General features: G+C 48.4%; 1 protein-coding gene across 2 annotated transcripts; it reads left to right on the top strand.

The window, feature by feature from the left end:
* The first annotated feature begins 2,466 nt into the window (after nt 1-2,466).
* On the top strand, nt 2,467-13,841 carry LOC102567186 (uncharacterized). 2 transcript variants are annotated; one of them, XM_059732482.1, is made up of 10 exons: nt 2,467-2,609; nt 4,357-4,466; nt 4,833-4,940; nt 5,746-5,856; nt 6,402-6,503; nt 6,881-6,931; nt 7,964-8,059; nt 9,494-9,588; nt 10,763-10,889; nt 13,469-13,841. In XM_059732482.1, the coding sequence occupies exons 1-10, from the start codon at nt 2,543-2,545 to the stop codon at nt 13,469-13,471; spliced, it is 870 nt and encodes a 289-aa protein (XP_059588465.1). In that variant the 5' UTR covers nt 2,467-2,542; the 3' UTR covers nt 13,472-13,841. The 2 variants fall into 2 exon arrangements, with proteins under 2 accessions (XP_059588465.1, XP_019344168.2); XM_019488623.2 differs by lacking the exon at nt 13,469-13,841 and having other exon boundaries at nt 10,763-11,010.
* The last annotated feature ends 3,529 nt before the right edge of the window (nt 13,842-17,370 follow it).

The raw sequence follows: 17,370 nt of genomic DNA, 5'->3' as shown, positions 1-17,370 counted from the left end.
GTTGCAATTTAAGGACATTCATTCTTGCCCTGTCCCCTGTAGACACAGAGAGCTATGTATTACAATTCCTTTTATTAGAAGAGTCTTCAAATCCCTGTCCAGTCTTTTCTATTCCAGACTAAATGACCTAAGTACTTCAATCCTTTCCTTGTGAGTCATGTTTTTTAAACCTTTAATCTTTTTTGTTAGTCTCCACTGGACACAAAGAACTGACATCTTAGTGAGATCTAGGCTACAACACAGGGCAAAGCAGAATGCCGTTTCATGAATGAGACACGTCATAAAACTGCTTATGTGCCACTGAGGCAACTTAGCAGGAGTTTGCCTAAGGTACTGCCTCCTTGGTCAGGTAGCATATGATGCAAGCTCATGCCTCTGAGCAATTTAGTGTACAGGGTGCTGCCCTGCTGTGTCTTCTGCAGTGATTTTAGTGTGTGCAGTGCTCAGAGCCAGGACTGTGAACTTTGCTCTGCCACCTCATTTTCAATGAGATCTTGAGGGCTCTCCAGCCAACACCTGCCTTCCCATGGCCAGAAACTGCAAGCCCTGTGCCTCTCAGAGCAGGGTTCCCAAAGACACAGCCCAGACTCCAGTCAGGCCCCACTTGCCTCCAATTCTTCCTTCCCTACACTGGCTTCCCATAGAATATCTAATCCCACCAGATGGTGCTCAGCCCTCTCCACTGCAAGCACTGCTCCCCCCACCTCATCATCCACTGGACCACCCTCCCATGAAGTCACAATGGGGCTGTGGTCTCCATGGACATGCGTGTACACACACAGACCATTCCGGGCTCTGTTCAGGAGCAGTGATGGAGGTGAGAGGAGGCTGTGGCTGTGTCTGGGGCAGTGGTGTGGAGCGCTTGGCTCATAGCCCTTGGTGGGGTCAATTCAGTGTGGAAAGTCTGCAAAGGGTGTCTCCGAGACCTGGTGGGAGGGACTTCTGGGAGTCTGGGGGTTTCTCAGCCATGGTGGAAGAGGGCAAGATCAACAAATTCTCCTTTAATTTTCCTAGGGTGGTGATGGTGGTGGTGGTACGGGTGAGACTTGCATTACAGAGGGAGAGAGGGACTTGCGCTTGTATAGGGAACACTGCGGGAAGCCTGAGGGATGGCCAGGAAGAGGGATGGGGGAGGTTGGGTGAGTCTGGGTGGGTCTGAGAAAGGACACCAAAGGAGAAGCAAGAGGTGGGATGTCACGGCAAGTGAGAAGGAGATTGTGCTGAAGTGAGGGAACCTGAAAGAGCAGCAGTCATGAGGCTAACTCAGGGCTTGGCACATTTCTCTTCCTCTGAGTTCAGAGTCAGCCACGGAGGGGGCACCCTAGCATTTGGTGATGGCTGTCATAGCCAAGTGGGAAAGGAGGTCTCATTTCTGTTTCGGAAATGCTGAGAGCTGACTGTTAGGGGAGAATGGGTAGGAGCTCTTCATATGATGCTGTTGCCATGGATGCAGCATTCCAAAGACCCCTGGCATCCCAGGGCACTCACTCCCATCCCTTCCAGGCCAGGCCCAAGATCAGCTCAGGTCCTGCTTGGCTTTCCAGTTCTTTCCATCTGGGCAGTTTTGGTGCTTGTCCCCATTTGCTCCATGCTTGTAACATGGCTGGACCACAAGACACCTCAGAGGCCAAAGCCTCCTGGCATTCAGCCTGGGGGCACCTGCAGGCCTGCGTCCTGCTAATCCTGACCTGTGGAGACCAAAACGAGACTGAAAGAGAGCTGCAGGAAGGCTCCCAAGGCCAGCGCAGTACTTCCCGAGCTGAGGCAGTCTGCTGGTTTCTGTCCTGTAGAGCTGGGACAAGGGCCCCCTCTCACGCCTCACTCCTTAGAAGTCAGTGGATGGCAAAGATTTCTGGTCATGCCAGAAACTGGACTTAGTGTTTGAAAGTGAAAACACAATCCCTGATTCATGAAAGGCTCCAGCCTGGGAGATCATTGGCAAAGTGTTTGGAATCTCCTTAGCAATGGGCTGGCTGGTTTGATCATGATGGCAAAAATGCATCTGTGGTTCTTACATGGACAGCAGGCCTGACTTACTCCCACTGAAGTCAAGCCCAGCCCCTGTTGTGGCTTCAGTGGAACAGGTGTGATCGCAGACTCTTATCTTATCAAATACCCATTGACTGAGTGAGCACTACAGAGAGCAGCAGTGGAATGGACTAAAACATAGCACCATTCCAGCAGCAACAAAGCTTGTGAGATACATCAATAAGGGGGACCTAACATCTCTGGACATCAGTGCCCCAGGTGTGCTGCACTGAACAATGCTGAGATCAGGGCTGTGAAGCTTCCCTCTTCAGGGGTGGGAGGGAACTGGCCAAAGAAACATGCAGGTTGAGACAATGTCCAGTTGCTGGGTTTTAGTGCTCAGGACCTGCTGCCTCCATTCATTTAAAATGTGCCGCTATTAGCCCCATTGATGAGTTTCCAAATCTAGCAGAGAAGTTACTTTGAAACATTCTGGGAAGATGTGACTGGCACACTTGGTTCTTGTGGTTTAGCTTTTCACATGTTTCTACCCTAGATATCAAATGGTTTAACCATGCTCAGCTACGTGAAAACCCTCATGCTGAATTGTTTCCTGTGGTTCCTGTGGTGCTTCACTAGAGGTATTGTGTATTTCTTGGCATGTCTAGACTCAGTCACAGGTACAGACCCTGCTGCCAGCATCCCCCTGACAACTGAAGTCCACATTCCAGCTGTGGGGCCGCGTTGTCCAGTCCTGATTCCTCAGACATTACCATAGAGGAGCTTCAGTGCCCCATTTCCCAGAACCTCACCACAGCCAGAAGAGTTAAGAGTCAACTCTCATTAACTCTTCCAGAGGTACAGGAGGGCTGGGCAAAAACAAGGGAACCAATGACTTAGCTGCCCTTTTACCATGCACTAGTCTCCCTGTCAGGTGACTCCACATCAGCCTCTATCAGGTGTTCACACATTGTCCCTAGCTGACTGCTGGCACAGAGACCCCCTCCATATCATCAACTAACAGTAGGAGTGTGTGCGTAGTCTGGTGTGATGACATTTCCCTGTACTACATTTCACTCAGGAATCCGTACTGTTAGTCCTATGCCAATACTTTGGTATTTCATCCCAGTCCAGTGGATAAAGGCAGTGGGAAGGCTTTACAGCGACAGTGGAATTGGCAACAGGACAGACACACACGCTGCTGATAATCTCATGCAGGACCTATACTCCGAGCACAGATGGGCTCTCCAACCCAGCACACCAGCTAGTCACTGGCCTCTGCTCAACCGTCAGCCCCAGGGACTTTGCCTTTCAACACAGCCAGACTGGAGTGCTGCCCGTGGTGGGGCTGGGTGATCTGGGAGTTCTGGGCTGGGAGCCAGGGCAATTCTGCAGCTGCTGAGACATAGGTGGTCAAAGACTTCTGTCCCTTACTGTTTGTCCAGCTCTAGTGCTTGGAAAGTTGAATTCTCCTGACAACTTTGGGGCTGGTTCCAGGTGTTTTCCCTCTCCAGCATGGCACACATGGCTATCTTCCTCCTCCCTGCAGTACATCTATTGCTGTGGAGGCTTGATATTAGAGAACTTTGGGAGCATCACCAACTCTAAAAGAAAGCTCAAGGAAGTCCATGGCTGGTTTCAGGGCCACAGAGCCAGATGCTGTAGGGGTGGAGCTGAGGCACGTGGGGCAGGACATGCTGTGTTTTGTGCTACAAGAGCCCTAGTGGTGTTGGTAGGCATGTATCAGTGAAGCAAGACTATGGTGTGTGTGCTTTGGACTTCCTCAACACTAGCCCATCCCTCCCTACTCACTTCTCCAGCCCTGGGAGCAGTTCCCCAGGCCAGTCCTGTCTTCATGTTGCCTTGATACTGCTTTTGTAGATGGCCTGTGGCAGGAACTAAGCTGTTGTATAGCAGGTCACTTTAAGGCAGCCATGCTCAACCAGGATCCCATGGCACCCTGGGGTACCTTGAGATGCTTTCAAAGGTGCTGCATACACTATTAGCACTGTGAAGTGTGCAATCATAATTGACAAGATAACCCCAGGCTGTCTGAGTTCTTTGCAACATGAGAGTGGCTCTTTATTCCTCCATAGTCAAAAAACAAGTGAAAGCTAAGAATTAGCGTTTTCCTAGCTGGTACCCTGAGTCCAATGAGGGGTGCTACCTGTCTAAAACCATTGCAAACCACTGCTGGAGGGAGTTGATTAGCAGCCCTAGTCAAGTATTTCCTGCCCTCTGTTGCAGTGACTCCATGTTGCTTTGGGTCAGGTTTTGAATGTGTAAGCAAGCACATGAGAGAGCCAGTGTATGCAAATCCATTCTCAGTAAGAAGCAGGACTTTGAGGAGGAAATGATTTGCTAATACACCCATCTCTTTCCTTCCAGGAGGTGCATCACGCACCTGTCGGGCTCCCCGTCTCTGCTCCAAAAACTGCCGTGCTGTGCATCAGAAGCCCCCACGGACCACTCAGCTTGCCCACAGCCCGTTCCCCTATGTGAGTACAGGCTTACCCTGGGCTTTCATTGAATCTTCAGGTGGGGCCCCACTCACTGTTACCAGTTGTGTAACTACAGTAGGGTGAGCTGGGCACCATCCCCAGGTGTTGACTTAGAGGGGATGTCAGAAGCCTCCCATAGAGCTTCACCACTTCACCCCCAAAGCCTGCATTCCCAGCCCCATTCTCTGGTATTTGACTGCCCCAAGCCTGCTCTTCAACACACAGCAAACTCTTTCTCCCTCCTGCCACTCTGGTACTCCTTAACACAGGACTCCTTCCTGCACTTGACAGCATCCCTGTCCAGGGCACTGGGACTGCTAACTATGCCTCTGACTATTGCCTGGTCCCTGCATTTTATTGTAGATGACAGATAAATTCTCCAGACTTGAAAATCACCAGCTTCCCAAGTCGCCACCTGCTTTTGGGCTCCCTTGGGCACGCCCAGGAAAGCTGCAGCCTCCGCCCTGCCAGGTAAGAGAGGACAAAACAGCAGGCAACAGGCAGGCAACAGGCCAGTCGCTGCAGGTGTAAAAGGGCTCCAGCTGCGACTTGCAGGTGCTCAGTATCTCTGACAACCAAGTGCAGCACTCGCCTCAACTCAACCCACCCTTTCTGCCCTGGGATCGAGTCCCCAAGCTTCTGCCTCCTGTGCACACATACCAATGGGCATGGAAACCAGCCCCCCACAGCCTCTTCCCATCAGCCTCATTTGCCACCTCCCTGTTTCTTTTGACAGCCTTCATCTCCTTCCAGCTGTCGAAGGCTCCTGCTGCAACATCCCCATCCTCTAACAGGCCATCTCCTCTTCCTCAAGAGGCCTCCACTCCCACACCTGCCTTGCCACCCCACACTATTACCACTTGGAGAAGGGAGATTTGCAGGTTTGGGATCAGCTGAAAGTGGGCATCCCACACTGGCCTCTAGGGCCTGGGCTCATGGCTGTTGGCTGTGGGCATGGCCTGTGTGCTCAGAGCAGAGATGCAGGGTAGCACAGCTCTTTACCACATGTATTTCTCTTGGTAGCTACACACAAGGCTTCAGGTTCAATCTTCCAGCATGAGTAATAACATGGAATAGTGCCTTGTTGTGGGAAGAACGGCTCTGAAAGCTGCCAGCAGCTGGAGAGCAAGACCAAGCCACATGCAAGTTTACGGTGCTTGGGCCTCTCATTTCCTGAGTAGAACAAGGACACTCACTCAGCCCTGACACCTGGGTTGCAACTTCCCTATTGCCTTGTGTACTTTTGCTAAAGCTCTGTCCATGTGTCTTATTGCAGACCATTTTTGACACCTTCCCTGACAGAAGACCCCTTAAAAGAATCTGGTACCCAGGCCTTGGAGGCACAGCCATGGGTTTTCCTACCCAAAAGCCATCCTTTCCTCTGCGGGTAAGAGAGCCTTGGAGCCCTGGAGCCCAACACCCCTCACAGAATCACCACTAACCTACTGCAGGGAGCAGCAACATCCTGCCTGTGGGCTAGGTGCAGCCTGGGAGTCACTTGATCCAGCTTATGGAGCCAGAGGGCTTTGCCTGCGCCACCACCAGTTTCTGCTGCCTGGCTGTTGCATAGATGCAGCTTCCAGCTGATGGGGATGTGTGCTAGGGCTGGGCCATTTCCAGCTACACCTGCACTATAGGGCAGGGATGCAGATATGCTTCTTCGAACAAGACATGATGAATGCTCCCTCACACTGGTTCCCTCCCCCCCCAGTGCCCACTTTAAAGCAATTACCAGGTAGACTTGGCCATAGCCATAAATACTTTTTCAAAGCCAAGCCTTAAAGAGAAGAACAAGGACCGGTGTCAGTACACTGTTCTATGTCCTTTCCTGTTTCCTGTCTTGAAACAGCCAGGTGGTGGCACATGATTGGGCTGCCTGGGGACTCCCAGGAGTGCCAATTACTAAAAGTAAGGCCATGTTTGATTTTTCAGGCAACAGTGAAAGTCAAGAAAAGTGCACCCAGCTTCCAGGGATGCCAGAGTGTGAGAGCTCGAGAGATCCTCCACTTGCTGGAGAATTCCAGCCCTCCACTGGTAAATGGCTGCTTCAGTCTTACAGTTCACTAAGGGAAGGGAATAAAATTCTAAACTGGCTTGGGTTGTGGGAAACCGCCTTGCCCAGTGTGAGCATTTCATTGTTACTGCAACAGCCACAGACATGTGGGATGTTCAGAGGGTTACATCTCCAGGATCTTTGCCATCAGCTACTGGGCTAACTTCTTTGTGGTTGGATATTCCACAGCCTTTCATGTGCAGCTCACTCACCTCTCAGGTGTCTCTGGGGGGAAGGTACCTCTGACTAAAGACTGGAACAGGAAAAGCCAACACAGACTACTTCTGAACACACCTTGGTTTTGCCTGGAAACTGTAGGGTGAAGATACCTTTCTTCTGACCACCTCTTCTTTTCCAGGTTTCCGAGATAGAGTTCCACCTCTCTGTCTTTGTGGAGAAAATGAAAAGGGTAAGCTTCTTTGTTAGCTCCACATGTACCACTGGAAATACACAGTCCATGGTGCTTCTCTCAAGCCTCAAGACTTCCATCAAGCCTCTGACCAGTTGGGGCTCTTCATGTATTGGAATAATGTTGGGAGCTGGGTTGTTATGCTGAGAGGGCAGATGAGGCCTCTTGGCAAAGCAGGAAGAACATAAATGAATCCAGGATCTTTTAAAAACATGTGAATTTTTCTTGGGACATGAGAGAGAGAAAGAGAGAGAGAGAAATCAAACATGCCAACTGCTGGTTGTGCTGCTTCATGGGCACAAATACAGCCCTGATGAGGGTGCAGAGCCTGTTTACAAGAGACCCATGGCTGTTTCAGTTCTTTCATTAACATGACACAGGCGCCTCAAGGCCATGATGGAGAGCAGGCCCCTGATGTGCTTGGTGCTGCACAAAGCCCTTGTGAGAGACATCTGCTGTTCCAGAGAGGTGACAGGATGGTCAGACTGGGTAGAAGGGAAGTGTCCAGGTCTCCACTGCTGCAGGTGGAGAAGAGCAGCACAAGGAGATGCAGTGACTGTGCAAGTTCTGCCTCGCACAGGGAGTCTGCTGCAGAGCTGGGAATGGAGCCATGTCTCCTGTACGCCAGCCTGGTACTCTCAATCCCTGACTCCTGCCTGTAGGTCAGCTAGCAGCAAGCCCTAGTGCTGCACATAGGTTAGCAGAAGAAGCTCGATAGAGGAGCTGGTGAGTAGGGTCCTCTAATTCCTGGCTTTCTATAAGATGAATCAGAAAATAGTCCCACAGAGTATTTACCAAGCAGCACAGACTGTTATGGAGCTAAGAGGCTAACAGGAAGCTCTGACTCTCCCCAGTAGCTGAGCTCTTGCCTTCAGACAGTGATGGTCCCTTTCTCGGCTCCAGCAGCATTGTGCTTGTTCAGGAAATTGCTTATTTCCTGGCACTTTCCTCCCTTCTCTTGAAACAGCCAGGGTGTCTGGAAGGCACAAGGATTCCAGACCTGGGCAGCTAACACCATGCTAAACTTTCCAGGCCCTGTGGAGAGATTTGGAAGACCCTGCTTCACCAGCTGGTGTGATAGCTCCTGATGTACAGGAGCTCACAAAGGAGACCACAGCATCTGCAGCAGTGAGTATTGTCACTGGGGTCACAGTAGCCCTTGGAGGCTCTGGACAAGATCAGTGTTCAGCTGGGTTCAGCACAAACCCATCCCTGCCCAATACACCTTACGCTCTGAACAGGTGAAGGAGAGATGAGCATTCCCATGTCACAAATGGGAAAGAAAGGGGGATTAAATAACTTGGCCAAGGAAACTGTGACAGTGTCAGGATTAAACTAAGACCTCCTGAGCCCAGTCACAGGACCTGTTCACATGTGCAATTAATGTGACTGAATAATTATTGTTCCTGGGTATGCCATTTGCATGTGTGCCTGGGATCACGTGATATTGAGCCAGGGTAGTGTGGCCCCAGCTGGCAGGGGGTTGGTACTGCCAACAATATATTAGAATTAGTAGGAAAGTCACTGTCTTTCACCCAAAGGGTTATGCTGAGATTCTGGCTGTGTCCCACCTCCAGCTCTGCCCCTGGCCTGCTGTGAGCTGGGTGAGTTGCTGCCCTGTTTGATGCTTCAGTCAGTTCCCCTGTCTATGGAATGGAGACAGTGAGTTTTACTCACCTTTACAAAGCCTGCTGATTCTTGAGATGTAATTGCTGCGGCCATTAAAGATGTTGGGGCTGTTTTCACAAGGCCTGGGGCTCTTACCTCTATGATCTGGCCATATTCCAGTATAGATTACTCTTTGCCATCTGAAATTCCCCTGGGACTGTGATCTAGGATGGGAATGTTCTTGTCTTGCTAACATCATTATAATGGCTGGAGTTATCATTCCCCTCCCTCCCCAGCTGGAAGCATTTCCATGGTGGGTGACACAAGTCTCTTCCATGATATATTTAAACTTCAGTGACATTTCTCAAATTGCCACACAGCATTTGGTGCAGTGGCTGGCACTGGCTTGGTTTTATTTTAACATTGAAGTTGTTGCAATATGCAACACATTCTCCCCATGTGGTTTCTGGGTTGCAGATATTTTTGTTTGGTTGAACTCCTTCTGCAAGGCTCCCTGGCCATAACTCATGGAGGAGAGTACCAGCTGGGTTAACTTGAGCTCCCCATCTTGTGTGCAGCCTTCCAGCGGAGAAGGTTGCTGTATGCAGCCATAGTGTGTGTGTAACAGGGGCTCAGTCTCCTCTACCCAGGAGGTTGGTACCATGTCTGGGAATCTGCAGAGTCAGAGACATGAATGTCCCTGCTCTTTCCCATGTGGGCCTTGGTATCCTCTTTACTCAGGGGATGTTGTAATGGCCAAAGTTACATTTACAGGGCCAGATCCCTCGCTAGTGTAAATCAGCATAGCTTTGCTGACCATTGACTTAAGAGAAGTTGGCTGAGTTTCCATCAGCTGGTGACTTGGACTCTCACTCATGGCAGATCTCACCAGAGGGGAACAGAAACACTTAGTAAACCAGTACTTAACCTAGCCCTGGCTTCTTCTTCCTGCAGGTGATCAAAGATCTGAAAGGCTCCAAGGACAGCTCCTACCGAACTCTACCATCCTCCCCCAACAGCACTAGCTCTCACAGGTCGAGCACATGCAGGTACATACAGTGTGGCTGCTAGGGAGCTTGGCACAATGGACAAGCCAGACTCTAGTCAGGACATAGCAGGGCTGGTTCTGAGTGAGCATGCTGAGGACCTGGGCAAAGGGGACTCTGCTTTTAGCAAAAGACTATGTATTCTAGTTCTCAAGGTTGTAGCTAAAGAGACATTCATTGCCACATGTCTAGAAGGTCTGGGCACAGCATGCAGGGCACAGGCTGTGGAGATGCAGCTGCTATTCCTAGCACCAGCCTGAGCAACCTTAGGCAAATCACTGAATTTCTCTGTGCCTCAACTAACTCCTCTGGTAAATGAGGATCATGATGTTTTGAGCTGAGCAGTCTACAAGTGCTGAATGACTATAAACCTTAAAGTGTTTGAATTCTCAGTTGGGACCTCAGCAGCATAGAAGAACTGGCCTCCATGTAGATCTCCAGGCACAGGAAGAAAAAGGCCCATTTCTAAATGTGCCCAAGAATATATGGGAGCAGATGCTAATTAATCATTAGAGCATTGTGCTGAGGATTAACAACAGATCCATATTTATGGCATGAGGCTTAATCTTCCATCAATAATCAATGCCTTTCATGCACATCCCAAAGGAGATGCACTGCAGGTCACTCCAAAAGAGACACACTGTAGAAATCTTAAGAATCCTCAGAGAGGGTTTTCTGAAATGCATTGGGATCAAATAATATGGCTAAGAAGTGAATTGACCCTCCCTGTATCCCTTCTGGTTCCTGCTCCTCTTCTGCCTTGTGGAGTGTGTATCTGACCCACCAACACCATTGGAGAGTACCTAGGGTTGGAGGCAGGATAAATGCCCCTATGAGAAGCTATAGAGCAGTAATTTTTTTTTCATATCTGTCAGCAGCGTTTAACTTTAACTGAATTCAGGTTGGGTCATGGTTTGCCTAAAACAGGTCAGGTCAGTTTGTGGGTAAGAAGTTGTTTCTAATGCAGGTTGTGAGTTTGGGTCCAGTTGTATAATACTGGTAGCAGGTTGGAAGTGGGCATTTTCAATCAATCCTGCATAGGTCTCTGGCTCATTCCTTCTCCCAACTATCTCCCAGCACTGCCACCCCTTGGCAGTGTTAACAGTAAAAAAGATGGCACCTTTTGGCCCAGCAGGTCTCAAACATGCTCACCAAGTTCCATCTATTGCTTCCGCAGTCTGGCACAGTTGGTAAGTGCCAACACCTGCTTGTCCAGCATCACCTCTGATCACTCCAGCTTCATCTCCCAGAATGCCATGTACTCTAAGCTGCCTTCTCCGATGCCTTCTGATATCACCAGTCAGGTAAGGGTGGGAATGGGGGCAGCAAATGGCCTTAAGACGGTGCTCTTGACAGTCCAAGATGTGGTGCTTGAGCTCATAATCCACCGAGTGAACATCCTCCACATTCTGTAGACCCAGGCTGAAAAGCAAGGAGAAAGCCATGGGTCACGGGAGCCATGGCATATACCATGTGATTATGCCTTTCAGAACAGCAGTGTGGCTCTGAGGATAAAGCATGATTAAACAGAAACTCTAGGTTTCTGCTGATGCTGTCAATTTGCCACGTAACCATGGGCAGGCAGCATCTCTGTTCTACACCTCACTTCCCCAGCTGTGAAATGGGGAAAACATGACTCCAAAATGAACATGAGTTGCCAATGTGATGAGGTAATAAGCAAGGCTAACTGCACTCTTTCTTGCATAAGTAGGTGCATCACAAACAGGTCTAAAGAGGTGATACTTCCCCTCTATGCTGCATTGGTTTGGCTGTAGCTGGAGTACTGCATCCAGTTTTGGGTGCCACACTTGAAGAGGGATATAGATAACCTGAAAAGGGTTCAGAGGAGGACCACCTGTCTAGTTAAAGGCCTACAGGAAAAACCCTATGAGGATGGATTAAGGGATCTGAATCTCTTCAGACTCTGCAAGGGAAGGTTGAGGGGTGATCTTGTGGCTGTCTACAAACTCATCATGGGGGGACAGCAGGAAATAAGGGATACAATGTTTACCGGGGCACCCATTGGGGTAACTAGAAGCAATGGCCACAAAATGAAGGAGAGCAAATTTAGATTGGATATCAGGAAAAAATTCTTTACAGGAGGGTTGCCAAAATATGGAATACACTTCCAAGGGAGGTAGTGCTGTCCCCTTCCTTGGAAGTATTTAAGACGCGATTGGACAAACACCTGGCTGGGGTCATCTGACCCCAGCACTCTTTCCTGCCCAAGGCAGGGGGTTGGACTTGATGATTTAATAGGTCCCTTCCAACCCTAAAATCTATAAATCTATGAGGCTGGAGAGCTGGGCTGGAGGTGAGGTGCACAAGCAAGGGTGCACCAGGTAATCAGCCTTGCCCCTGCCTTCAGGCTCTGGGGGTGCCTGTAGATATGTGGGGATGCTACTCCAACACGCTGTAGTTGCAGCACATCAGAAGAGACTCAAGTTGAGTCTGCTGGAGCATGATAATTACTGTGCTACAGCCACATCTTGTATATTCAGTGTCCCTACACTTCAAAATAGCTGTGGGGGTGCTTTAACTAAAGCTCATTGAACAAGCTTTAGTAAAAGCTTGCTCACCACCATTTAAAAGTGTGGGACACTGGATGCACAAGATGCTGCAAATGCTTTAATTAGGGAAGCTCTTGGAGCTGCTGTAATTAAAGCGCCCCCCCCCCCCCAATGTGTAAAGGCATCCTGGGTTATTAGCCTGGTACCTGTCATGCACATGGAATTCGAGCACAAGATGATGCTCAGAAACAGCAGAACCCCTCCCCTCTTCACCTCCTGACCATGGATTTCACACTAGGGCTGCTGATGTTGGGAGCAGAGCCTAGATGTCTGGAATCATTGTCCATTAGTCTTCATTCTTCTTACTTGCTGTTGGTTGCCCTCCCTATAATTATTTGAGTGGTGAAATCTGAAGCTCAGCTGTCATTAGCACAGAGCTTTAAAGGTCTGCATTAGCACTTGGCTAGCCAGAAGTCAGAAGCCTGTGAACATAGATGAAGGCACTTAAACTAGCCTCCTCTCTCATACTGTCAGCAACCCTAGAACCAAGTTGTAGAGCTGTCTTTGGGCCCTATTTAGGGGGCTGTTTTACCCACAGGTGCAGCTGTAACATCACTGTGCACACCAGGCCATGCAGTAGTTAGATTTCTGGGGGCATCATGTGGAATAATGCTTGGCATGCTATTGCTTTTATGAGCAGGCTCTCTAATGGCACTTCCCATTGTGTGTGCAATGACATAGCTACCCTCTAAAAGTATGGGGGCACCATGGGCAAGGTGCAGTACACTAGCTAGGCTGCATTCACACTTTTAGTCATGTGTGTGGGGTGGGCTTTCACAGCTTCATAATGATGAGCAGGGGCAGGAACAACAAAGGGTGAATGCACTAAACCAATGTCACTAACATGGCACAGTTTCACTGCTGGGGTGTGTGTACATGTCTGGGAGGGGGGGCGGTTAGGTTAGAGGCAGTGTTGGCGTGATTGAGACAGACTGATGTCTGGTAGCATATCCTGCCCTGGGGATTACAGCCATGGGTAGAGAGGCATTGACTGTTTTCCTTTGAATGGCCTCTTTTTCCACCTAGGCAGAATCATTGCAATGGGCCTAGTGAAGGACCTGAGGCCAAGGGTACTCAAGGCATCTTGGGTTGTCTCTTCGAAATCTTGGGCTTGTCCAGGTGGGTGGAATGCTGTAGATCAGCGGTGGGCAATGTTCTTGGGCACAGCGCCAAGAAAACTTCAAGATCTGCTTGTAAGATGTTGGCAGGCCAGGTAAACAAAACAGAAGTGTATGTGTGTGTGTAGGGGGGTACTTGCCTGGATGCACTGCATATTATTCAAGTTAAAAATCATACATGTTGTTTTTTTACAGTAAATAACCACATTTTCAAAAATATAAAAAACATCTGGTGACAATTAATAAAACGTCATGTACTACAAAACAAAGAGAAGCACAGATGCAGTGACTGAACTAAAGATGCTAATCAACACAGATGCTATATATTCACAGTCATAAAGCTACATGAGCCAAAACGATTAACATCCATAACTTCGAATGGAGATTGAATTCCTAGCGTCTGTGCTCCCAAACTCTGGAACCCTCTTTCTTACAATATCAGACATGCTACCTCCCTTACAATTTTTATAGCTAAATTAAATATATTTTAAACAAAGTTTTGAATGGATTTATATAATGTATTTCTGTATTATGTGTCTTGCTTTTTACCACTGAATTGTTTTAGCTAAAATGTATTGTTTTAATTGCACTTTTTTGGTGTTGTTCTGTTTTCTTTTAACTTTGTTAAGTACATTAGGATGTCACTTTGATGTGAATTGTGCTCTATAAATACAAACAATAAACACTGATGAATACTGAAATGCAAACTTTGTACAGTACCTAAATAAACAAGTAAAAATGTTTTAAAATAAATAAAAAATCCTTACTTGTGTCCTCTCAGTGGCTACCTTGGCGCTGCTTCTAACTTCTGAGTTTGGAGCTATTAGGCTGGTAGTTGGTTGTCATCAGACACAAACACAAATCAACATTGTCAGTAGTTAGATGGCTCCTCACAGGAATGACCACAATTTTCATTTGTGAAAACCTGTGTTCATAGTTAAGTAGACCCGAAAGCAGACAGCAAGACAAAAGCTACTTTTTTCATGCAGGCATACTTGTCAGGAAGGGAATACCAACGTGTCGTGATCTTGAGTTGTCAGTCGCTTTCATTTTCAAGCTCACCTCACAGTAATTTGAACTTTGATACCCAGATGCCTAAGTTTTGCAAGTCAATCAGTTCCAGTTCAAATCCTTCAATATTCCTCCATTGAAAATACTGCAGTTCTATGTCACTTCCCATAGTATTGTCAGGGTTCACAAGGAGTGAAAACATGGGTCCTTTGTCATGACAATCTTGGAATCATTTTGTGAACTCATCTATCAGCTGTCCCATATATTTACATATATGCCCAGTGTTCAATTGATGCTGCTCGGAATGGATTTTCAGAGTGGGGAAGTAACAAAAGGTAGAAGTTTTGATATCTTGTCTGAAAACAGACAACTTAGCACAGAAACCTCTTTAGTCTTCATACAGCTGAAGTATGATTTTCTGTGTCCCTTGTAACTTAGTATTCAGATTAAGTATGATGTGATACCTATCAAAACATCAGTTTTGTTAGCCATTTGTCATCAGTAACATCTGTATATGTTTGATCACCTTCTTCTCCAAGAAAGATCTTGAAGGGTTCAAGACATGCAACAAATAGCTTGAGCACATTACCTTAACTCAACCAGCATCAGACTATGTATCACTAAATCTCTGTATGCAGAATCCATATCATTCAAAAATTCACGGAATCTCCTGTATGTTAAAGAGAAGCAGGCAATCAAAAAGTTGACAATTTGCACAACAGTTGTCATGACTTCATTTAAATCAAAAGACAAGATCTTAGCATACAGGCTTTCCTGATTAATAATACAATGGAAATTCATAAGAGAATGTCCAATCTCAGTTTCCAGAAGTTTTACAGATCCAGCTGTTTTACCTGCCATAGTAGGTGCACCATCAGTAGTAACAGAAAACGCACTGTGCAGGTTGATCTGTTATTGTGCAAAAAGGCTTTGACAGCATTAAGGATGTTAGTGCCCTTTGTTGTGCTATGCATAGCACTAAAAAAACCCATGTCCTCCTGAACTTCCCCATAGATAAAGTAATGAACAGTGACAGCAAGACAGGGGATATCATTTATGTATGTGCTTTCATCCAGTGCAAGGCTCATCATAGCACAGGATTGGTGGTCTTGAGTCATTTGTTACCTAGTATCAGTTGCCCATTCATCTATTTGCCTTTGAACAGTCCTGGCTGACAATGGCATTTCTTCAATACAAGCAATGATGTCCTTGTTTCAAAATTGTGAAAAAGTACCTCAGCACAGTTTAAAAAAGCATTTCTAATTACAAACTTAGAAAAGCTGGTCATCTGTTTTTAAAAAAAGAATCAATAGCTTTTCTAATGCACTCACATTTGTGTGGTTCATTGATTCTAGAAAATTTGGCTTTGTGCTTGGTTGTGAAATGGCACTGGACACTGGAAGTACAAGATGCCACACTTTCACTGCACAGGCTACAAACAACATGATCCCCTTTCTGGACAAAACCATACAGTTTTCTCCACAATGGGTGAAGCTTTCAAATACCTGACTTGGTTTTTTTACTATCCATAGTTACATGAATGACACGTGACCCTGGAAGGTGGGGGTGGGGGCACGGTGACCGCCCGCAAGCAGCAGAGGGGCCGTGGTGGCAGCGAGCGGGGAGCAACTGCAGCTGTGTCAGCACCCAAGGTGGGGGGACAATGACTCGCAGATGCCGCCATCAGTGGCGGTGGAGGGGGTGGGAGGTGGCGAGCAGAGACTACCCACAGGCGCCACTGGCACCGTCAATGGCACTTCTGTCAGGGGGTGCACTGCCAATCTCAGGGGGTGCACATGCACCCTCTATGTGTCACCAATGCATAGTTAAGTACATGTAGGCCTCCTAACTGTAAAATTTCCTGAAGTTCATGTGCAAGTACTGCAAGATGCTTCAACAATATTGTGTGTAACAGACATTCAGACTTTTTTATGCAGGAGATACACAGATTGTGTAGTGCAGGACTCTCAAGCTTTTTTTGCTGGAATCTAATTTGAAAACACTTCAGCCTGTGGCGAACCCCTGCTCCCCATCCACACATTTGTTAATAAAACATAACACACATTACATGGAGTTCCATGACTTTTATACAATACTAGTCAGGTGCCTGTCATGAATGATGGATTTCAAAGGAGTGTTTACATGGCCGCCCCGAAGGGTGGCTCTGCCCCTGCCCATTCTGCTGGCCCTCACTACCAAGCCACAGCCCCACCCCCCCAGCCCTGCTGCTGCCCCTCACTCCCAGTCACCCTCCCTCTGCTCCCACGAGCGGAGCAAAGGGAAATCCTGGACATTTGGGCAGGTTTATGAAAACCTGCCCAGATGGAGACAAGATGGCTTAAAAAGCGCGGGGACATGTCCGGGGAAACCCAGAAGTATGGTAACCGTATCTATTCCTTTTAGCTCTACTAATTAGCTTTATTCCTCCCTCTGCCTGATTTCAAACAAGGCCTTAGACCCAGGGCCCAACACCCCAAGGAAGTGCTTAGACAGCAAGGTCCTGACACCAGTGTAGAGCTAGTGCCCCCCGTGTTCCCAAGTCGCAGTCCCCTGTTCCCACCCCAGTGCCCCTCACTCCCAACCTGCAGGCCTCTGCCCACCCAGCCCTGCCGGAGTGTCCCCAGCTGTCTCTGTCCTGCCCGGAGAGCAGTGGCTCTGATTCATGCAGGCAGCAGTGAAGCGTGTCCACTCCATGGAGGGAAGAGGAGGGGAGATTTGTGGTACCCCCACCTTGAGATAGGGCTACAGTGCCCTGTGCACAGCCTGGCCAGGACCCCTTCCCCCTCCGCCTCCTCCCCCACAACCCAGGCAGTCTCTTGTGGCTGCTCAGCCCCTCCAAGTACAGGCACCGGTGCCTGCGCTGTTGCCCGGCCACGGAGCACCCCACCCTTTCCCCTGCTGGAGGGACAGGCATCCCTCCCTTCCCCCCTGACCTGTTCCAGATGCATTTCCCACTCCCTCTGCCCTGACCAAATGTCTGGGATTTTGCTGTACTCTGGGGGTGGGAGACGAGGAGGTGATCAAAACCAGCAGGAGCACCACACGGGTCTGCTGCCTCCAGCCAGGTCCATGTGTGCTCCCTGCTG

The sequence above is a fragment of the Alligator mississippiensis genome, chromosome 8 (genome assembly GCF_030867095.1).
Source record: "Alligator mississippiensis isolate rAllMis1 chromosome 8, rAllMis1, whole genome shotgun sequence".
NCBI classification, from domain to species: Eukaryota; Metazoa; Chordata; order Crocodylia; family Alligatoridae; genus Alligator; species Alligator mississippiensis.
The sequence above is the reverse complement of the archived record's forward strand: the minus strand, read 5'-3'. Positions and strand labels throughout refer to the sequence as shown.

What these genes read in the sequence shown, in the direction of transcription:
- LOC102567186 (XM_019488623.2), top strand. Translation starts at nt 2,543, where the DNA reads ATGCTCAGCTACGTGAAAACCCTCATGCTGAATTGTTTCCTGTGGTTC. An exon ending in CCCACAGCCCGTTCCCCTAT is followed by an intron (nt 4,467 to 4,832) that starts GTGAGTACAGGC and finishes ATTTTATTGTAG; the next exon opens with ATGACAGATAAATTCTCCAG. An exon ending in AGCCATCCTTTCCTCTGCGG is followed by an intron (nt 5,857 to 6,401) that starts GTAAGAGAGCCT and finishes TTGATTTTTCAG; the next exon opens with GCAACAGTGAAAGTCAAGAA.